At 38.5% G+C, this 18,207-nt stretch overlaps 1 protein-coding gene across 1 annotated transcript in view; it reads left to right on the top strand.

The window, feature by feature from the left end:
* The window catches only part of PLD5 (phospholipase D family member 5), a 493,927-nt gene that overhangs the window by 291,676 nt on the left and 184,044 nt on the right, over window positions 1–18,207 (top strand). The window contains exon 4 of the mRNA XM_060010723.1: window positions 14,908–15,019. Within this exon, the coding sequence (XP_059866706.1) occupies window positions 14,908–15,019 (112 nt within the window). The remainder of the gene's footprint in view (window positions 1–14,907; window positions 15,020–18,207) is intronic.

The raw sequence follows: 18,207 nt of genomic DNA, 5'->3' as shown, positions 1-18,207 counted from the left end.
CCTTTAGGAGGAGACCCCAGTGTGAACTGATATCTTCCGGTAGAGTCATTCTGCGCCCACCAGCGATGGCTTTTTGCTGCCTCTCATTCCCCTAACAGCACCAGGCTCCTTTACAGTTTAACACCAGTTGGTTTTCTTCAGAGTTTTGAGCTAATTTCACTTTGCCTCTTTACAAGGAGAGAGCTGCATTTGCAGACATGAAGGATAGAGGGGCTTTACCTGCTTAGGAAATTAAATGGACTCAAGCAGGATGTGAGACCCATCTCTCATGAACAGCTCTCCCTACTCCTGTCTGCTCTTGGCCCTGAGTACCATATCCTGGAAGGAGTGGTGAGCAGGAGGGAGGGGGGAGGTTGACAGCGGAGTTCGGAGGGTTGCAACTTCAACAAGACAGTAACCTTTCTCCTCTTCCTCTGGTCCACTGGTGGCCAAGTGACTGCCACTAGTTGAATACCAGGCATGGAGTGTAGTCTTTAAAGAAAGAACAAGCGTGCCTGGTTTGCTCCATTTCCCATCTCCCCTCCCTGACCCTCAAGCCCTAGAGCAGTGTTTGCAAAAGGACTTAGGATTCAATGGCCCAGAAGAACTTGTCTAAATACCACATGTCTTGGGCCTTTAGAGATTATTTTTCAAGAGCCTGGCTCACTCCTTCCCGCCCTCTCACCACACCATAGGGGTAATTGTACAGAGATCAGGAATGGAAAAAAGAAAGCAGGTCCTTGCTGCCAGCTTTTTCTCTCCAGGTACACTTTAAAGATCCATATCCTGTTCTCTCCAGGCCATCAAGTTTTACCATTTCTACCAAGGAAGGTACTCTCTGAAAGCCTATTTGATTTAAATTTTACCTGATTTTATCTTTCAAATGGAAATAGGAAATTAAAGACTTTACCCAACCTTTCAAATTTTGGATGGCTAATCTTTGGACCTTTTAGCATGTTTTTATTTTTACCAAGCCCTCATAAATATTGGGATATAGTCATTGATTGACTTATTGCACACAGAAAAAAGAATGTTAAGAAAATGAAATTCACACTGTAATTACTCAAGTGAGCTAATTAAAATTTTTAAAAGATGTTTCAGAAAATTGGCTCAGGTTCATAGCTTATTTTCCATTAATATATTTTTAAAAGAAAATATTTTTATTTTGAGAGGCACAATAGTCAAACAGGACTATTCTAACAGACTTCTAAACCAACAGAGCCTGAAAAGTCCTAAACGGAAACCATAAATGGTAAATAAATAAGTAGTAGTTATAACTGAAAAGCAGCCCATCTACTTATCATAATGCAGCTGTAAGCAAAATACACCAAGGAATGGTATAGCCAGTGGCAGGCAGGCCCCAGCTCAGCAGAAAAGGGACACAAATAAACATGGCACATGACATCTGTGTGTTCTCTGGATGTCTGTGTCCTCTCCGGATGCCATTTTGTAAGAGTGAGCTATGGTCATTATTAATAGGATGATGAATGCCTACATTTTTTTTTCATTTGCCTGGAAATAGACACATTCATTAAAAATGCACTTTTAATCTGTGCTGCCAAAGGGTCGCTATTTTAATTCCCGCCCTGAAAAACTCATCTTGTTTTTCCTACTTCGCCCTGGGTGTTGTTAATCTTTTTGTGGTTGTTTCCTTCTGTGCTGAAAGAAACTGGGCAGTGACCTTGCTCTGGATCACAGTCATGTTAAGGGCTAGTGAGGTCTACAGTTCCATGGAAATTATATTTTCATATTTAATCAAAAGACATGGTTGGGCTAAGGGTTTTGTTTCTTTCTGTCCGAATGATGAGTTTAGACCCTGAAACATTAAATTTCTAGGACAACTTGATTGCTAATTTATGGGATAAAATGATGGAGATTTATGAAATCAAGACTCTTTAGGAAAAGCCAGGAAATATGATTTGACAAAGGCTTCTTAGTAGAGCTACCTAATTCATTGAGCAAAAAAGTCCTATTCTCTATGAGTTCATTGGAAGAAACCAAATAAAATAATGAATGAGCTACAACAACTGAATCTTAAGGAGATGTATTTATATGAAATCAATTAGTTACTGGCCTACAGTGAGCCACGATTACCAGTGGATGATACATCACAATTGTTTAATTTTGAAAAATTATGATTTTTAAAATTGAACAGTATTTGCTCAATTTAGTAACTAGCATGTTTGAAAGTTCAGTGATCCAAGAGGTTATTTTGGAAAGCATAAGCCAGGATCCTGTCTCTACACAGTAAGTGGTAGGCAGACTGTCAGTGGTAGACAGACTATAGAAATGAGTCAGGAGTATAGTTTATATTTCTTTTTATCTACTTATTAGCTGTGTGACTTTGAGCTAGACGCTAAACTCTCTGTGCCTCAGTTGTCTCATCAGCAAAATCAAGGTGATAACAGAATCTACCCTCATAGGTTGTTGTGTAGATTAAATTAGTTAATATATGTAAAGGGTATAGAACAATCTTTGACCATTTAGTGCCTATGTAAGTGTTTATTGTTAAATTCATGAATGTTATCATTCACATTTACTTACTTAGGTGCACACTGCAACTTTAGTTCGAGTCAGTTTAATTGTAGTAACAAATAATGAGTTCTTACTGGGTACTTTACACTAGAATCCAAGATGGTTACCATGTAAAATTAAAAGAGGAATATAATTTCTACAAATGTGAGACTCTGGGTAGATAAGAAGGATTAGGAAAATTATCATTATATATGGAATTCTAACTTTTATTTATTACAAATTTTTACACACAAACACACACACAGTGTCTTGCTCTCACCCATCTGTCTATCTATGTATACATATATACATGCATACACATATATCCCTCTGGACAACTGACATCTTGAATCTTGAATACGCAGGAAGTAATGTGATCTTATCCAACCTATAGCCACTTCTGATTTTTGTTAGTTGGTCAATTGGTTGGTGTTTTGCTTCTTGTTTTTGTTTAAGTTGAAGTCCCCTAAGGCCAGGCAGCATTCAGTGATCTCACTTTGGTGGGATGCATCCTGCCATCCCTTGATTAGGGAGCTGCATCCCTGTGTGACTCAGGTCTCCAGGCCCTGTCTTGTAGCCCACTCATTCCTTCCTAGCAATATTCTTCCTAACTGACTATCAATGTAGATTAAGCAACAGAAGAGAGATTTTTGTTTCAGCCAACTATAAACCCTTTCCTTGTGATGTTTGTTTCATAGCTATCTTCATGATTTGTTCATAAATGATATTGTTAACATTTTCTATTACTATCACTTCATACTTTGACCTGTAATATCTCTTAGCCATCCTCAGGGAGCCTGCAGTCTGGTGGAGTCAGCTAGGACTCCACACACTCCAGTACTTCTCATTCCCAGTCTCCACCATCTTATTGATTCTCCATCTTCAATGCCCTTCTAAGCCCACTCTTCCTTTCTTTCCCATCCCTGCTGTTCCATTCCCTCTCCAAGTCTACTGAAGTAGTCTTTACACTCATTCATCGTGCAAACGGTCAGCATCTACTCTGCAACACGGGTATTTCTGGAACCCGGGAGAATCCTGTTTTTGACAATGTCGTTTCCATGTAAAAGTCTGATAAAAGTATCCAGAAATGTTGCAGCCTCATCATAATATTTAATTAGAATTTCTTTTCTTTATTACTATTTTGTAATCTAGGAAAAATAAAAGCACAATAGTTCCTGCTTTTCATTTTGCCTGAAAGGAGATGAGCATAGTTGGTGGAGAGGGGTCCTTTAAATAATTGAAATTCTTCCAACCTGTTGTAATTAAGAGGTTGGTATATTGTAATTAGTAGGTTGGAGTGAGACAGCCAGAGAAGGTAGGATATTATGACACAACATGGAAAATGCACATTTCATCCTTTGTTTTGATGTAGATCTGAGGACTTGAATACATTTTTACTATATTATGGCAAACTTCCTATAGTCTATTTTGTGCTTTTATGGAATTATAGGGAAAAAAAAACATGTATAAATTAATTAGAACATAATTAGGGTACATACTGATGCTCTGTTGTTATTTGGCTCAGTTTAGAATCCATTATTTTTTTTATTTTCAGTTCTCAAAGTTTGGTTTTATGGAAAAGGCAAACTATCTAGGAGGCATTTGCTACAGTGGAAAGACCACAGGTTTGGCATCAACCATATTTGACATGACCAGCAGTTTAGTAGTTGTGTTCACACTGGGCAAATGTCATAATCCCTCTGATCATCAATTCCCTCATCTATAAAATGGATTTAATAATGCCTGTCTCATTTGATTGCTTTGTAAATTTGATTAGATAGTTTGTGAAACAGCAAATAATGGAGCTCATAAAAGATAGCTGCTGTTTTCATTTGATTTTTGTTTTTCTAGTGCAAGACATTTACTTTCAAATTCCATACAGGAATTTACTTTATCATTTTACAGCAGGAATAACTTTCAGCTGTCCATCAAGTTCTCAACTTATATTAAAGGAGGTTAAGATAATTCTTCCCAGAATAATAATTCAGGTGGTTCTTCAAAGTTTAGGTGAAGAAAAGAGAAAGAAAAATGTGCATATTTTCAAGTAGATTCTTACCCTTCTGTCCCAGTATGGCAACTTTCAGCCATAACGACCAGTAAGAATCACCTGGGGAGCCTTTGAAATATACCTATGTCCAAGCTCACCTCAGATCAGTTAAATTAGAATATTTGGAGAGGGGCTTAGGGTCTGATACCTTTTAAAAGATAACTTGGGGATTCCATTGTGCAGCCAGGGTTGAGAATTACTGCTCTAAACCATCCCAGTCTAATAAACAGTGTGTGATTTTTATAGATTTCAGGATAGAACCAAGTTGGTCCCTTTCTGCTTAGTCAACTTGATTTTACCTGTTTCGGTTTAATCCTGTTTATTCCAGTTGTTCTCTCACTGATGATGTAAAAGGGTGACAGCTTCTATTTCACTGTTCCACATAAACAGTAGGTTCTCTTCAGCCTTCTCATCTCCAGACTGAATAACTCCTGGTCAGTATCAACATGAAAATAGTGTCATCTTATGAAAAGACTGTCCCCTTCTTTCAAAATAGTATCTTTTTTGTTCCACAAAATCAACACTTGACACATGCTTATAAATTAGCATTCTCCTGTTTGAAATGTGGCCATAGACTAATTTTGAATGCGCCTTTACTGAACAAACATTTATCAAGGTACTGTGCTGTTTGCTGGGGACACAAAATCAAATGAGCAATGAGTAGTGGGGGAGACAGAAAAACCAGTGATAAGAATACAGAGTGGTAGAGCAGTGATGAAAGGAGCTGTCAGCGAACAGGTTTGTGCAGCTTTCTCTCCGCTCTCAGCAGAGCCCTCCTGACTCTTGTGGCTTCTGGTCCTCCCTCAATGCAGTTCTTAGTGAATTCCTGCTGCTTCTGTGTGCTTTTGCTCCCCCATCTGTTGAGTAATTCTAATTATGTTCTTGCTTGCTTTCCAATATATTTCTAAGGAAAATCGTCATTCATATATAAACTCATAAACACTATGATTAGCAAGAGTTTAACCTCTTTGCTTCTTTTAGAATCCAATCATATAGACATGAATAAATCATGAACCCGAAGACATTCTTCTCAATTATTTTCATTAAATAATAACTTTTCTTTAAAGTTGTCTTAGTTTTGTTTACCTATACGCTTGATTGTTTTCTCTCTAGACATTCGCTCTGTATTTCCTATGGTCTATTGATGTTTTTGGAACTTTTTTTTAAAAAGAATAGGTTGGATTTTTTTCTCATTATAATACCAATAGCTTCTTACTATAGAAAATTTGAAAACTACAGAGAAATGAAAGAGGACAAAATCATCCATGTGATCATCAACAAAAATTTTTTAATGGTTTGATATTTTATGCATAATTACATACATAGGCTCATATAAAGAAATTTGTATCTTAATTTTGAACTTAATGTCACACCATAAGCATCTTTCCATGTTATTAGAAACCCTGGTAAACATTATTTTAAATTGGTTGCATAATATACAATGTAGCATATACACCAGATTAAATGTAGATAACTTGATATTTCTCTATTATTGGACATTTAAGCTATTTCTTTTTTTCAGAAGTAAATTCTACTGCAGTAAATATTTCTTTTTTTTTTTTTTTTTTTTTTTTTGCGGTACGCGGGCCTCTCACTGTTGTGGCCCGTCCCGTTGTGGAGCACAAGCTCTGGACGCGCAGGCTTAGCAGCCATGGCTCACGGGCCCAGCCGCTCCGCGGCATGTGGGATATTCCCGGACCGGGGCACGAACCCGTGTCCCCTGCATCGGCAGGCGGACTCTCAACCCCTGCGCCACCAGGGAAGCCCCAAACCATTGTCTTCTTTTTGCTCATTCACTCAGCATCAATTCTCAGAAGTAGGATTAGAGGGCTAAAGAGTCTGAGCTGTTTCTTAAGGCCATGGGGTTTTGGGGGAGCAATGTAGTAAATCCTCATGGTTGCTTCCTGGGGAAGCTGAGACCACTGGGAGAGAGTATGTGAAGGAATTCTGCCTCCATTCTGTGTGGGGCTCTCTGCCCACTCAGAATAAGTGATTGTGGAAGAGCTGGAGTGTTTGGCACCTCCTGGTACTCCTCCCTTGCCCCAGTCACATCACAGGCCACCATCTCCTGCAGTGCCATGCACACTCTTCCAAGTACTGCTGAATGCACTGCCAAGATTACGTTGTCCACCCACCTTTTGCAGCCAGACTGGACACTGGAGCAGCCTTAAAGCTACTTTCTAGTACTGTAGGAACCCAGCTGCCCAGATCCCTGTAATAAGCATGCTGCTCCTGATATTAATTCCTTGCTATTTCCTGTCCCTTCATGGGTATGATGAGCTTATTCATCTCTTTTCATCTGCCCCTGACAGGGATGGCTTTTTTCATACCCATGGGGTGCATAATTGTGAATAACCATCATTAGGCAAGGTCTTGGGGATTAACTCTTCAAAATAATTAAATCCCTTAATGGGATGGAACCTGGACTAATGAATGGACTGGCAGCCTGCACGCCTACATAGCAGATACTCTCTGCTGATATCAAGCGAATAATCCTTATTGCTTGCTACCCCAAAAGTGGATATTCTCAATTAAGTTACTGGGTCTGTGGCATGGTTTGAGTTCCGAAACTGTGATTGATCCATGACCACAGGACATTTGTGAACTGATGTAATGGCCAACATCTTCTGGCTTCAGATAAGGAATTCCATATTCCATCGGCATGTTCTGAAAACAGCTGGGGACTCTGGCCACCATCCCCAACTCTTCTCTTTTCCTCAGCCCAAGCCTAAGCATCCAGTTCATCACTGTACTGTCTCATAAATACCCGAGATCCTTCCTTTTTTTTTTTTCTTTTTGACTGCCATTGACACTAGCTCAGATCACATCATCTCTCACCAAACCACATACCAACCTTCTGATTTCTCTTTCAGCCTGCAGCCTTGCCCTGTACCAGTCCTTCTCCAATTTGTAGTCAAGAGTTTTCTTTCAGAACAAAAATTTGATTATGCCCTTCTCTATGTAAAATCCTTCAGAGGTCCACACTGTTTTCCAGGTGAGGTGTAGACTGTTTGTCCAGGCTTACAAGACCCTTCATGATGTGCTCCTACTTATGTCTCTGCCACAGATCTCCACCTGAATATTTTTTCTTTCCTCCCCTTTTTGGGGGAACTTTCCCTGAGTGCCTTGGACTGGGTTATTAGGGCCCTTGCTGTATTTCCCCTAGGCCTGTACCTCCTTTACCTATCATCTGACACATTTGCTGTATTTGCTTATTTATCATTTATCTCCAATACTTATTAAAGTCTGTGGCGCATAGCAGGCATCCAGCAAATGTGTTGAATAAATTTGCTCAAAAGACATTTTTCCTTGTCCTGGGGGTATTTGAGAGTAAAAGTTGACACTGAAAAATATATAAGTAAGTAATATATCTATACCCTTGGCAAACTTTGTGTATTTCAGTAAATATAATAAGTAAATAAGAAAATTTTAGTATGTGTTCTAAACTGAAGAAAACTTTTTTCAGTAAGTATAGTAACAAAAAATTTCAGTAAATATAGTAAATAAATAAGAGGTCAATCTTATAGATAATACTGACTGGTTAAATAAATGAACTAACAAATTGAGTCAAGAGGGGTTGATGCATGTGTGGTTTTGTCTGTTAAGTCACAAATTTAAAAAAAGTCAAGGCAAGTGTATTGCTTTAAAAGGACACTGTATCAGGCTTCCCTGGTGGCGCAGTGGTTGAGAGTCCGCCTGCCGATGCAGGGGACACGGGTTTGTGCCCCGGTCCGGGAAGATCCCACATGCCGCGGAGCGGCTGGGCCCGTGAGCCATGGCCGCTGAGCCTGCGCGTCCGGAGCCTGTGCTCCGCAATGAGAGAGGCCACAACAGTGAGAGGCCCGCGTACTGCAAGAAAAAAAAAAAAAGGACACTGTATCTTCAAATAAATGCTAAATCTTGTTTTCTCATGACTGTATCATCAAGTGTTTAATCAGTCCTTATGTCCCTTTTTACTCTGATTTAAACTTTTTATCCTGTGTGTGTGTGTGTGTGTGTGTGTGTGTGTATCATGATAGCATACCTAAGATATATAATCATAAGCGCACACGCATATTTTGGTGCCTTTGTTTCTTTGGGATGGGCCTCTAGATGTGAGATTCCTGTGTGGAAGGAAGCAATATGTTAGAGTACTCTTTCCCCAAATCGTTGACAAGAGTAAATGCTGCCACTCATAAATTATTTCTTGTCTCTTTGAGTGCAAAGAGAGATCTCTATATTGCTTTGTGTCATGCTTCTCTCGTCAACATAAAGCATCTCTTTATGTCTGCTAGCCATGTAGGCTTGCTCTTCTTAGGCTTGTCTAATCTATATTTTGCCCACGTTTGGTTGGGCTATTGGCCTTTTCTTACTAATTTTTAATTTATTTTTGTAGGGTACAGCTGTTAACTCTTTGTTTCTCATTTGCATAACAAATATTTATTCCAGACTTTTACTGTTTTTCATTAACTTTGTGGTATCTTTTGCTCTATAATTTTTTTTTACTTTTATAGTTCTATATATCTTTTATTACTTCTATATAGCTGGCTTGTTTATTAGTTTTCTGTGGCCAGTGCAACAGATTAGCACACACTGTGGCTTAAAATAACAGAAATTTATTCTCTTGCAGTTCTGGAAGCCAGAAGTCTGAAATTAGTTTTACTGGGCCAAAGCCAAGGTGTCAGCAGAGGGGTGCTCCCTCCAGAGGGTAGCCACCATGTTCTAGGGGAGAATACACTCCTTACCCCTTCCAGCTTCTGGTAGCTGCTGGCATCCCTTCGCCTGCTGCTATGTCACCCCAGTCCTCAAGGCCAGGATCTTCAAATCTGCCTGCTCCATGTTCACACTCCCTCCTCCTCTGGGTGTGTCAGAGTCCCTTCTGCCTATCTCTACTACGATTGCCTTTAGGGCTCACTCAAATAATCCAGGATAATCTCCTTATCTCAAAACCTTTAATTTAATCACATCTGCAAAGATTCTACTTCGTTGACAGTTTCCAGATTAGGACCTGACATCTTTGGAGGCCATTATTTAGCCTCCTACAGCGTGATTAAGGTTTTTACCACTCCAAGACTGTAGATGTAGTTGCCCAGATTTTCTTGAAAGTGTTGGTGTATCCTTATTCTTCCTGAGAATATATTTTTCTATGTAGTGTAATATAGAGGTATCTTCCACTTGTGCCAGATTAAACCACTTCACCTCTTTCAGACTGAATTAAAATAGCATGTTTTAAATAAAAATCATGTGTAGTACTATTTCTGGATTCTCTGTAAGTCCCCTTGTCTGTTTATCCATTCCTATGCCACTACCATATTAATATGATTACTATGACTCTATGGTTCATTTTTAATAATACTGAAGACATTTACAGTTAAAAATTTCTCTCTGACACCAAATATTTCTTCATTTCATGGTTTTGCTATGAAGAACTCAACTGTTCATAGTTTCCTAGAGAATAGAAAAATTCACATTTCTTTTCTCTTTTGATGTAAGGATAATCTAAGAGTGAGTTTTAAAATGTTCAAGTAGTTAAGATTTGTTTTATGAGTTACATGTTAATGGTGTGTCTCTCATTTTGTTACATTATGAGCAGAGAATGAAGCCTGTAGAATATTTCATTTTAACCATTGTTCAAGTTTTCTTAATGGCAGTTACAGGAAGGTTTTTTTTATAAATGTTCCACAGACAAATATTGTTTTGAGGGGCTTGATATATAAAATGAAAAATATATAAATGTACACATAATCAAGTTTATTGATTGTATTATTTAATTTTCATATATCCTCATTTATTTTCTATTAGATCTACCCAGGCTTGAAAGACATATTTTAAAGTGGTAGTGTTTGTTTTTTTGTTTTTGTTTCTGTTTTGTTTTTTTTTGCGGTATGCGGGCCTCTCACTGTTGTGGCCTCTCCCATTGAGGAGCACAGGCTCTGGACACGCAGGCTCAGCAGCCATGGCTCAACGGCCCAGCCGCTCCGCGGCATGTGGGATCTTCCCGGACCGGGGCACGAACCTGTGTCCCCTGCATCAGCAGGCAGACTCTCAACCACTGCGCCACCAAGGAAGCCCAGTGGTAGTTGGTAGTTTAATTGCCTTTTTATTACCTTTTGCTTTATGTATTTAGCCACTATGCTGTTTGGTACATACCAGTTTATAACTGTCAGTTCCATTACTATGACCTTTTTCCCATCTAGTCCTTTTAAGCCCTCCTCAGCTCTTATTCTAATTTTTACTGAGATCCTTTATCCAATTTGTTGTAGATCAGTGTTTCTCAACCTTTTTTTCATTATCACCTTACTTGGGAAATGTTTAGACATTTTTTCCTAATCCTGCCCCCACCATGAAATTTTAATACCAGAGATATATTGCATATTTACTGTATGTATATCTATGTTTTATTAATAAAAAAGAGTAACTTTCATCTACACACACATCTCTACACTCACACCGGAAAGAATCAATTTTCAGTCCCTTTAGGGTAATAGCACTGGGAATGCCATGTAATAGATTCTTAGTAGGCCTTCCCCTATAAAGTGTCCTAGCAAGTACATCAAACACATATTCATATCACATTGATAACCAATTATTTCTTCTTTCCTTCATCCTCCTTGATGGCTTTTAGTGTTATTTACTGTTTGGTTAGAGCTCTTCATTGAATATGTTCCTCATATGGGTTACGTAGGTAATACAGTCTCTAAACCTGTATATATCTGCAAATATTTTTTTCTTTCCCGCTGGCAGGTAAAATCCTTGACTGGGTAAAGCACTCCTGGGCTTCACTCTTTTTCTTCCACAGTCTGTCACCACCAAGTGCTGGTTTAGTGTTGCCGATGGTTAGCTCCACGCCAGTCTGATCCATTTTCCTTGATAGGTACCTTTTTGTTTTGTTCTGTTTTGGGCCGGGAGTTTGTAAGAATTCCTCTCTCTCCTTGGTGTTGATTAATTCTACAGAATGTGCCTAGATGTGACTTTCCACATTACATTTGCCTCCATCTTCAGTTATCTTTCCAACATGTAAATCTATGTCTTTCCTCAAGTTGGACACTTTTTTCTTCTGTTATTTACAAACGTATTCTTTTTGTCTCTTTTTCTCTTCTAATACACCTATTAGCCACATGTTATATATCTTCAATTTATCGATCACCCTTTTCTCCCCTCGTCACCCTTATACTTTTGTGTATGTGTGTGTGCATGCATGTTTGTGCTTTGAGATATTTCTTCCATTTGGTCTTTGGGCCACTAATTTGGGCCTCAACAGTGTTCTTTAATTACTCTTCTAATTTAGCTCTAAAATCGTAGAGTTTTAGTCCAGCCAGAGGACTTTTTTTTTTAGTCCTATCAGAGGACTATCTTCTGATTTCTCTTTGGTATTTTTGTTTTTCCCCTTCACATTTTATTGTGGCATTTCATCCTGCCTATGAGTTGTTTTGGGTCAACAGAAATAGGCAGTATTTATAACCCCTACTCTCTTAGGTTAAGCAGCCTCTTCAGAGTCACAAAGGGGCTGAGCTGGATCTCTTTCCTTGCGGTACAGCTCTCTGTCCAGGATTGTACTGTCTATCATAAGGTTTTTGCAGACATTGGAAAAAAATGGCTTAAAGTAGGTCAATGTGCCTGAGCCACTAGCTAACTTCAAGATGATTTATTTAAGTTTAAAATGTTAGCTAATGTTTCTCACCAGAAAGAGCAAGTCTTTAAACTGCTGATGTTTAAAAGCCAAGGGACTTTTGTTATTCCTTTACGAAAACATGATGAGTAAATTTAACTCAGAGAGCAGTGGGCCTTACTGCAGATCTCAGCATAGAATAAGTGTTTCATACCTTTGAAATAATTACATTTTGAATGTCCTAGCAAAAATGGGTGGACTGGGAGGTAAGACACTGAAAACAGGGGAAATTTAATAGAACTTCTGCCTCAAGCCCAAGTATAGAAGTTCTACCCCAGCACAAGTTCATTACAGTGAGCACTATATTTAAAAATTTTAAGACTCCTTGGTGTAAGTAATCAGCACATATTGAAGTAAAAATAAGCTTTATTTAGTGACAGTCTGCTACTATCTGTAGCTTTTGGAGTTTCTATTTTCATTCATGTTTGATAGTTCTGGTCTTCATTTTAAATCTCACAAAAATAACACAGTGAGATAAATTTAAGGCTCAGAGCCAGAAGTACAGATAGGTTAGAAGATCTCTTATGTTTCATTTGTGCTAAATTTATTGTTAACTAAGAGCAAAAATAAAAGCATTTGTTTAAAAATACTGGCTCGAGACTTCCCTGGCGGTCCAGTGGTTAAGACTTTGCCTTCCAATGCAGGGGGTGTGGTTTTGATCCCTGGTCCGAGAGCTAAGATCTCACATGCGTTGCAGCCAAAAAAGCAAAACATAAAGCAGAAGCAATATTGTAACAGGTTCAATAAAGACTTTAAAAATGGTCCATATCAAAAAAAAAAAAAAAAAAAAGAAAGTCTTTAAAAATACTGGCTCACTAACTGTGGGGACTTACATAACACACAAAGTACATACATCCTTTCCCTTTGTGAAAGTGAAAAATACAAACGATTTATGTGACTGTGAGATGACCATGAGTCTGGGCTCTAGAAATCTGGACTATGTAGGCATCACCAAACCTTCAAGGGTGTGTGACAAGAGTATAGTGCACAACTCGGCAGAGTGACAAAGCTCACAGGGAGGAGGTTGTGTTGGTGGCAGCTCTGCAGGAAAATCCACAAAGCCCCACCAAGTGCATCTTCCCTCACATCCAGTGTCTGAGCCTCTCACTGCCAAGCCCTCATTTCTCCATAGTAAATTTGAAATTTATGTAGACCCTGAAATCAGCAAATCAGCAGCTGTTTTTTTCCTTATCCTTCTCCCTCTATCTCTTCATATCTCTCTTTCTCTCTCCTTCCCTCTTTCCCTCTCACCTCTTTATTAAAAAAGTAATTTGCAACTGGCTGATGCACTCATTCTACGTACCTCATAGGAATACCTGCTTTGTGGGGAGGCTGCCTCCACGCTTTGCATGCAAAGTAATTTGGTCACTTTTGGTGAGTTCTACTTTGGGCAACCTTTATCAGCACACTTAGTTAGACAAAAAGGAAGCCTCCATGCCTGACATGGGGTGCAACTCCTCTTTTCTCTAACTTCCAAGGATTATGGAGCTTAGGCTATACTGCACCAGCTCTAGGCAGGAGCATGGCTGGATTATGCAGACGCTCCTCCCTGCTGTCAGCTGTCGCCCTAGCACTGGCATACCAGCTCCCTCCTCCTTAATATTCCAAAGCTTTAGGGTTTTGATCTTTGGCTTCTTTCTTTTCTAAGGCTGAATTGCAGGAATCACTGCTGTACATCTACATTTCATCCATTTTCTCTTTTCAGTCTTCAAATACTTTCTACATGATCATTATCAATAATCCATTCTTATCAAAGTAAGATAAGACTCTGCCACTTGGGGCCATTAATACCAAAGCCTTATTGCCTGTTTAGCCTCCGAAGGCATTTGAGTTTGTGGCTGAATAACAACATTCTGAAGAACCAATAAAAGAAGACCAGTTCCCTCTTATGATAATGAGGAGTCTATGAAAACACACAAGAGAAAATAAAAAGGATAATGTTGCAATCCACTTACCTAAGATGATATAATAGCTATGGACCTACCACTATTCAGAGTGTCCCTGAGATTAAAAAAAAAATTTTACTATAAAAATTATGTTTGTGAAAATCTTATAAGGAAAGCCTTTACTTTTTATTTTTTTCAGTTATTTTTATGCTGGGCTAATAATTATAGATTTCTAGGCAGACCATAAGTTGAATTCAGTAAAATACGTTTTAAACAAGAAGGTGAATTTAGGCAAATCCCTGATAAGTAGTCATGATTCCCCCCATAATGGCTAACACTTAAAGGATACTTACCTACTACTATCTCTTAATTCTCACAAAAACCTTTTAAAGTAAATACTAATATTATCTATCTTTTACTGAAGAAGAAACTGGAAATTAATGAGATTAAGAAATGGAGTTTGTAAATTGGAAAACCAGCTGGAATCCAGGTCTTTCTGGGTCCAATCACAACTGTTTAATATTCTCTGCCTCTTCACGTGTAGATAATTTGAGTTCATGAAAAAGTAAAAGAAGAGTAGATTTGCATTGTAGCATTGAAATGACTATTGCAATAATTGTTGAATTGCACAATACTCAAAAAAACAATGTAATCTGTGTTCCTACTACTACTCTATTTCCATAAACTCTTGAATTTATGAAGTGCTGCCAAGGGCTGAAGTGCTTGCCTTTTAAAATTTGAATGAATAGTTTTAATTTTCAATGTTTATTTATTCCTATTTAAAATAGCATACTTTTAGGTTTTCTGACTTTGGTTCTGAATATTTTTTCTAGGGTCAACGTCTTTTCGAAAAGTTGCTCCAACTGACTTCTCAAAATGTTGAAATCAAGCTAGTGAGTGATGTAACAGCTGATTCAAAGGTATTAGAAGCCTTGAAATCAAAGGGTAAGGCCAAGGTTGACATGGTACTCTACCTCTGGGTGTTCTGTTCTGGTACCTTTAATTCTACATAGAGCAGTACATGATTTCTTTATAATCAACACACTTGACTTAGTGCACTTCTTATTTCTCCTTGGAAAAACAGCTTGATTAAAGCCTTTAAATGAGAGAACTAATTAGTTAATTCTACTGGGATTTTTTAAATAGTGTTGTTGCATATTAGCTTATGCAAAATAATTTACTAGCCATTAGATGATAATTAACTGGAAAGAAGAATCTTTCCCTCTCTGAACACTTCAGTGATGTGATTAGAGAGAAGAGCCACTTCTTATCAGAACAAACATTGTATTTCTGCTTTTCTCTTGACCATCAAATGGAAATTCTCCTCATGCTACATATATTCTTTGAAATAATATAGTCAGATGTAGGAGTCTATGAAACACTGCCTAATTCACAACTTTTAAGACAATTCCACAGGAGATCATCATTTGTATGGCCACTTTGCAATTTGTCTCACAACACTGAGGATAATTATAAAATAAATTTCTTAATTTTCCTGTATCTTTACTAACTGAACTCTCACAAAAAGTTTTTACTGATTTATCAAAAAATTTCACCCTGAATTTACTATCCAAACTGTAAGCCTATGAAAGAAATTGGCAGGTGTGAGCCAGTGAAAATGTTCAAGATGCTGGGTGTCCCCGGGAGAGGACAAGGTGTTGGCCCCAGTGAGTGTCAGTGTTTCACCTGATGATACTGCATCTCACATGTGTGCTGTTTAAACATATTGGGCATTTTTGCTTGTCATCTTCCCTACATCAGTAAGTGAAAATAAAATACTTTCTAAAAAATGGAACAGACTATGAGGCAAGTAAGTGAGCCCAGGTGGCCTTTCCTTCTGCAGAAGAAAAATGGAAAGTGATAAAGCCTATGAAAAGAAAATAACATAGAGAAGACAAAAGCTTGGCCAGGCATGTGGGCTTACCACCATGCACATTCTATTTTCTATGCATGGGAAAATAAAGAAAACTTACATGAGTTATTGCTAGGTCTGAAAGCTTCACCCTGCTACTTGAGCACAGCACAATATACTTGAAAAACTAGAAAATACCTAGTTCAGTGGATTGACAGATACAACCAACATGGATTAGAAATGTATGAATACTTAAACTGTTTAAAAAATATGAAATTGGGTTCCCACTGTAAATTGAATTTCTCTGAAAATTTGTTATCTGACGCATATTTAGGAGTGGATTACTTTAGGCTAACTCTGAGTGCCTGTATTTGCCTGTATTTGCAGATGATTTTTCTCATGGAAGCTACTTGCATGTCCTTGGGGTTTGATTACCCCAGAAGGGTAAAAAGCAGATGAGTTAGGAAGATAGGGATATAGCCTGAGACTTCAGTTGCTTCTTGACTGTACATCCATAGTTCTGTTCCTTGCCATAGCCATTCTAAACCTTATAAACTCAACCAAAAGTTAAAACTAGGCAGTACTGGGGGTATGACAGCCTTTTTTAGTTGCTGCTGAGTATTTGGCTACTTTAGACAGGGAATAGCAATTAATGAATTTATAGATAAAGTCCTTGCTTACATTTCTATTGTGAACTATGAATTAAAGTTTCATTATAGTCAGTGCTTCTCACACAAAAGAAGTGTTTGAATTTCACAAGTATATGCATATGTCAGTACAGCTCAGGCTTTGTTAATGTCTAATAGGAGTTCTTATCAAAATAAGAAAATGGTTTTCCTTCACAATGGGAGAACAATAAACAGGACCCAGGGTTCTCACAGCTATTCCCTATGTACCTAGAGTGAGCCTATCTGGCTTTTATTAATGCACATAGGTGTAATATATATGCATCTTTAAAATGCAGTTTTTGTATTTCTCTGCTCTCACCCTGTGGCAGAGACATAGTATATAATCACAGTGCATTTAAGAAAAACTGATATTTTTATGAAACCGTTTTAAATCTGTGTTGGAATACTTTGCTTTGGGGTTATCTTTAAATTTCTTTAGGGAGAGTTCCTAGTCTTTTGGTAAAGTTCCAGGAAGGTTTGTCCAGAAATAGTCCACAAAAAAACAGATAAGTGTGAGACTAGCCATGAGCTACTTCAGCTGTGAAGGAGTTACTGAGTTTAGAAGTTAATCAAATTTATTGTGAAAAAGAACAAGAGTGAGGCTTCCCCAGGAAATGGTAAAGATTTAGTGCAGACATTGGCCCAGCGAAGGCACAGTGGGCTGGAGATGTGAGGTGGCCCAAGGCCACAGAGCCCTCCATGAGTGGGGTGAGATTGCAGGTTAGTCACTGTGCCACATGCTCCCCACTCCTTGACTCAGAAGTCAGAAGATAATCCTCCAAGGTCTCACCCTGTGTCTGGAAGGTGGGGTGCTTTTGAAACCCAACCTCCTTGAAGTCCTTAAACCCCGGCAGGGATTTCATTCTAGACAAGTCTCCCTGTAAATTCAGAGTTTCACTGATCAGTTTTCCTAATTTCACTTGCTCACCATCTCCACTTGTATCCCCCAATAGCATCTCATAGGCAGCGTGTTAACCTGCATACCCCTTCCCCTCGCTCAGTAGCTCCAACAGCAGCTTCCTTTACTGAATTTCCAACCGCCCACTCACTCCACACTCTCATTCTTCACATCTAACAGGCCAGATTCTATAGGATCTGCCCCTGAGTCTCTCTCCTAGATATTACAGTCCCTTCTCAGCTACACCTGCCCTAGTGCAGGTATTTAATACCTTGCCCAGACCTAGCCACAGCTACTTTCTCTCTTCCCAACTTCTGATCTTCTCACCCTCCCACCATCTGATCTCCATGCAGCTACCAAAGGGATCCTCCACAACATGATTATTATCAGCTCACATCCCCACCTAAATCGGGTGTGTGTATGAGTATGCCCGAGTGTTACATACACCTTTTAACTGAGAAATATCATACCTGCAACGAAGAGCACAGTATTAAGTGTATAGCTCTAGGAATTTTTATGAAGTAAACACTTCTGAATAATCCCTTCACAGATCGTGATGTACAGCATTGCAGATGTCTCAGGAAATGTTTTCATTACCCTTTGAAGTCAGTATCTTCTGCACAGCTGACCACTATTTCAACTTCTGCCATTATAGATTATATTTGTGCTTTTTTTGAATTTTATATAAATTGACTTATTAAGTACATACTCTTTC

Source organism: Delphinus delphis, chromosome 1 (assembly GCF_949987515.2).
Source record: "Delphinus delphis chromosome 1, mDelDel1.2, whole genome shotgun sequence".
Taxonomy (NCBI): Eukaryota; Metazoa; Chordata; class Mammalia; order Artiodactyla; family Delphinidae; genus Delphinus; species Delphinus delphis.
Note: the sequence above shows the minus strand (reverse complement) of the source record. Positions and strands in the feature narration are given on the sequence as shown.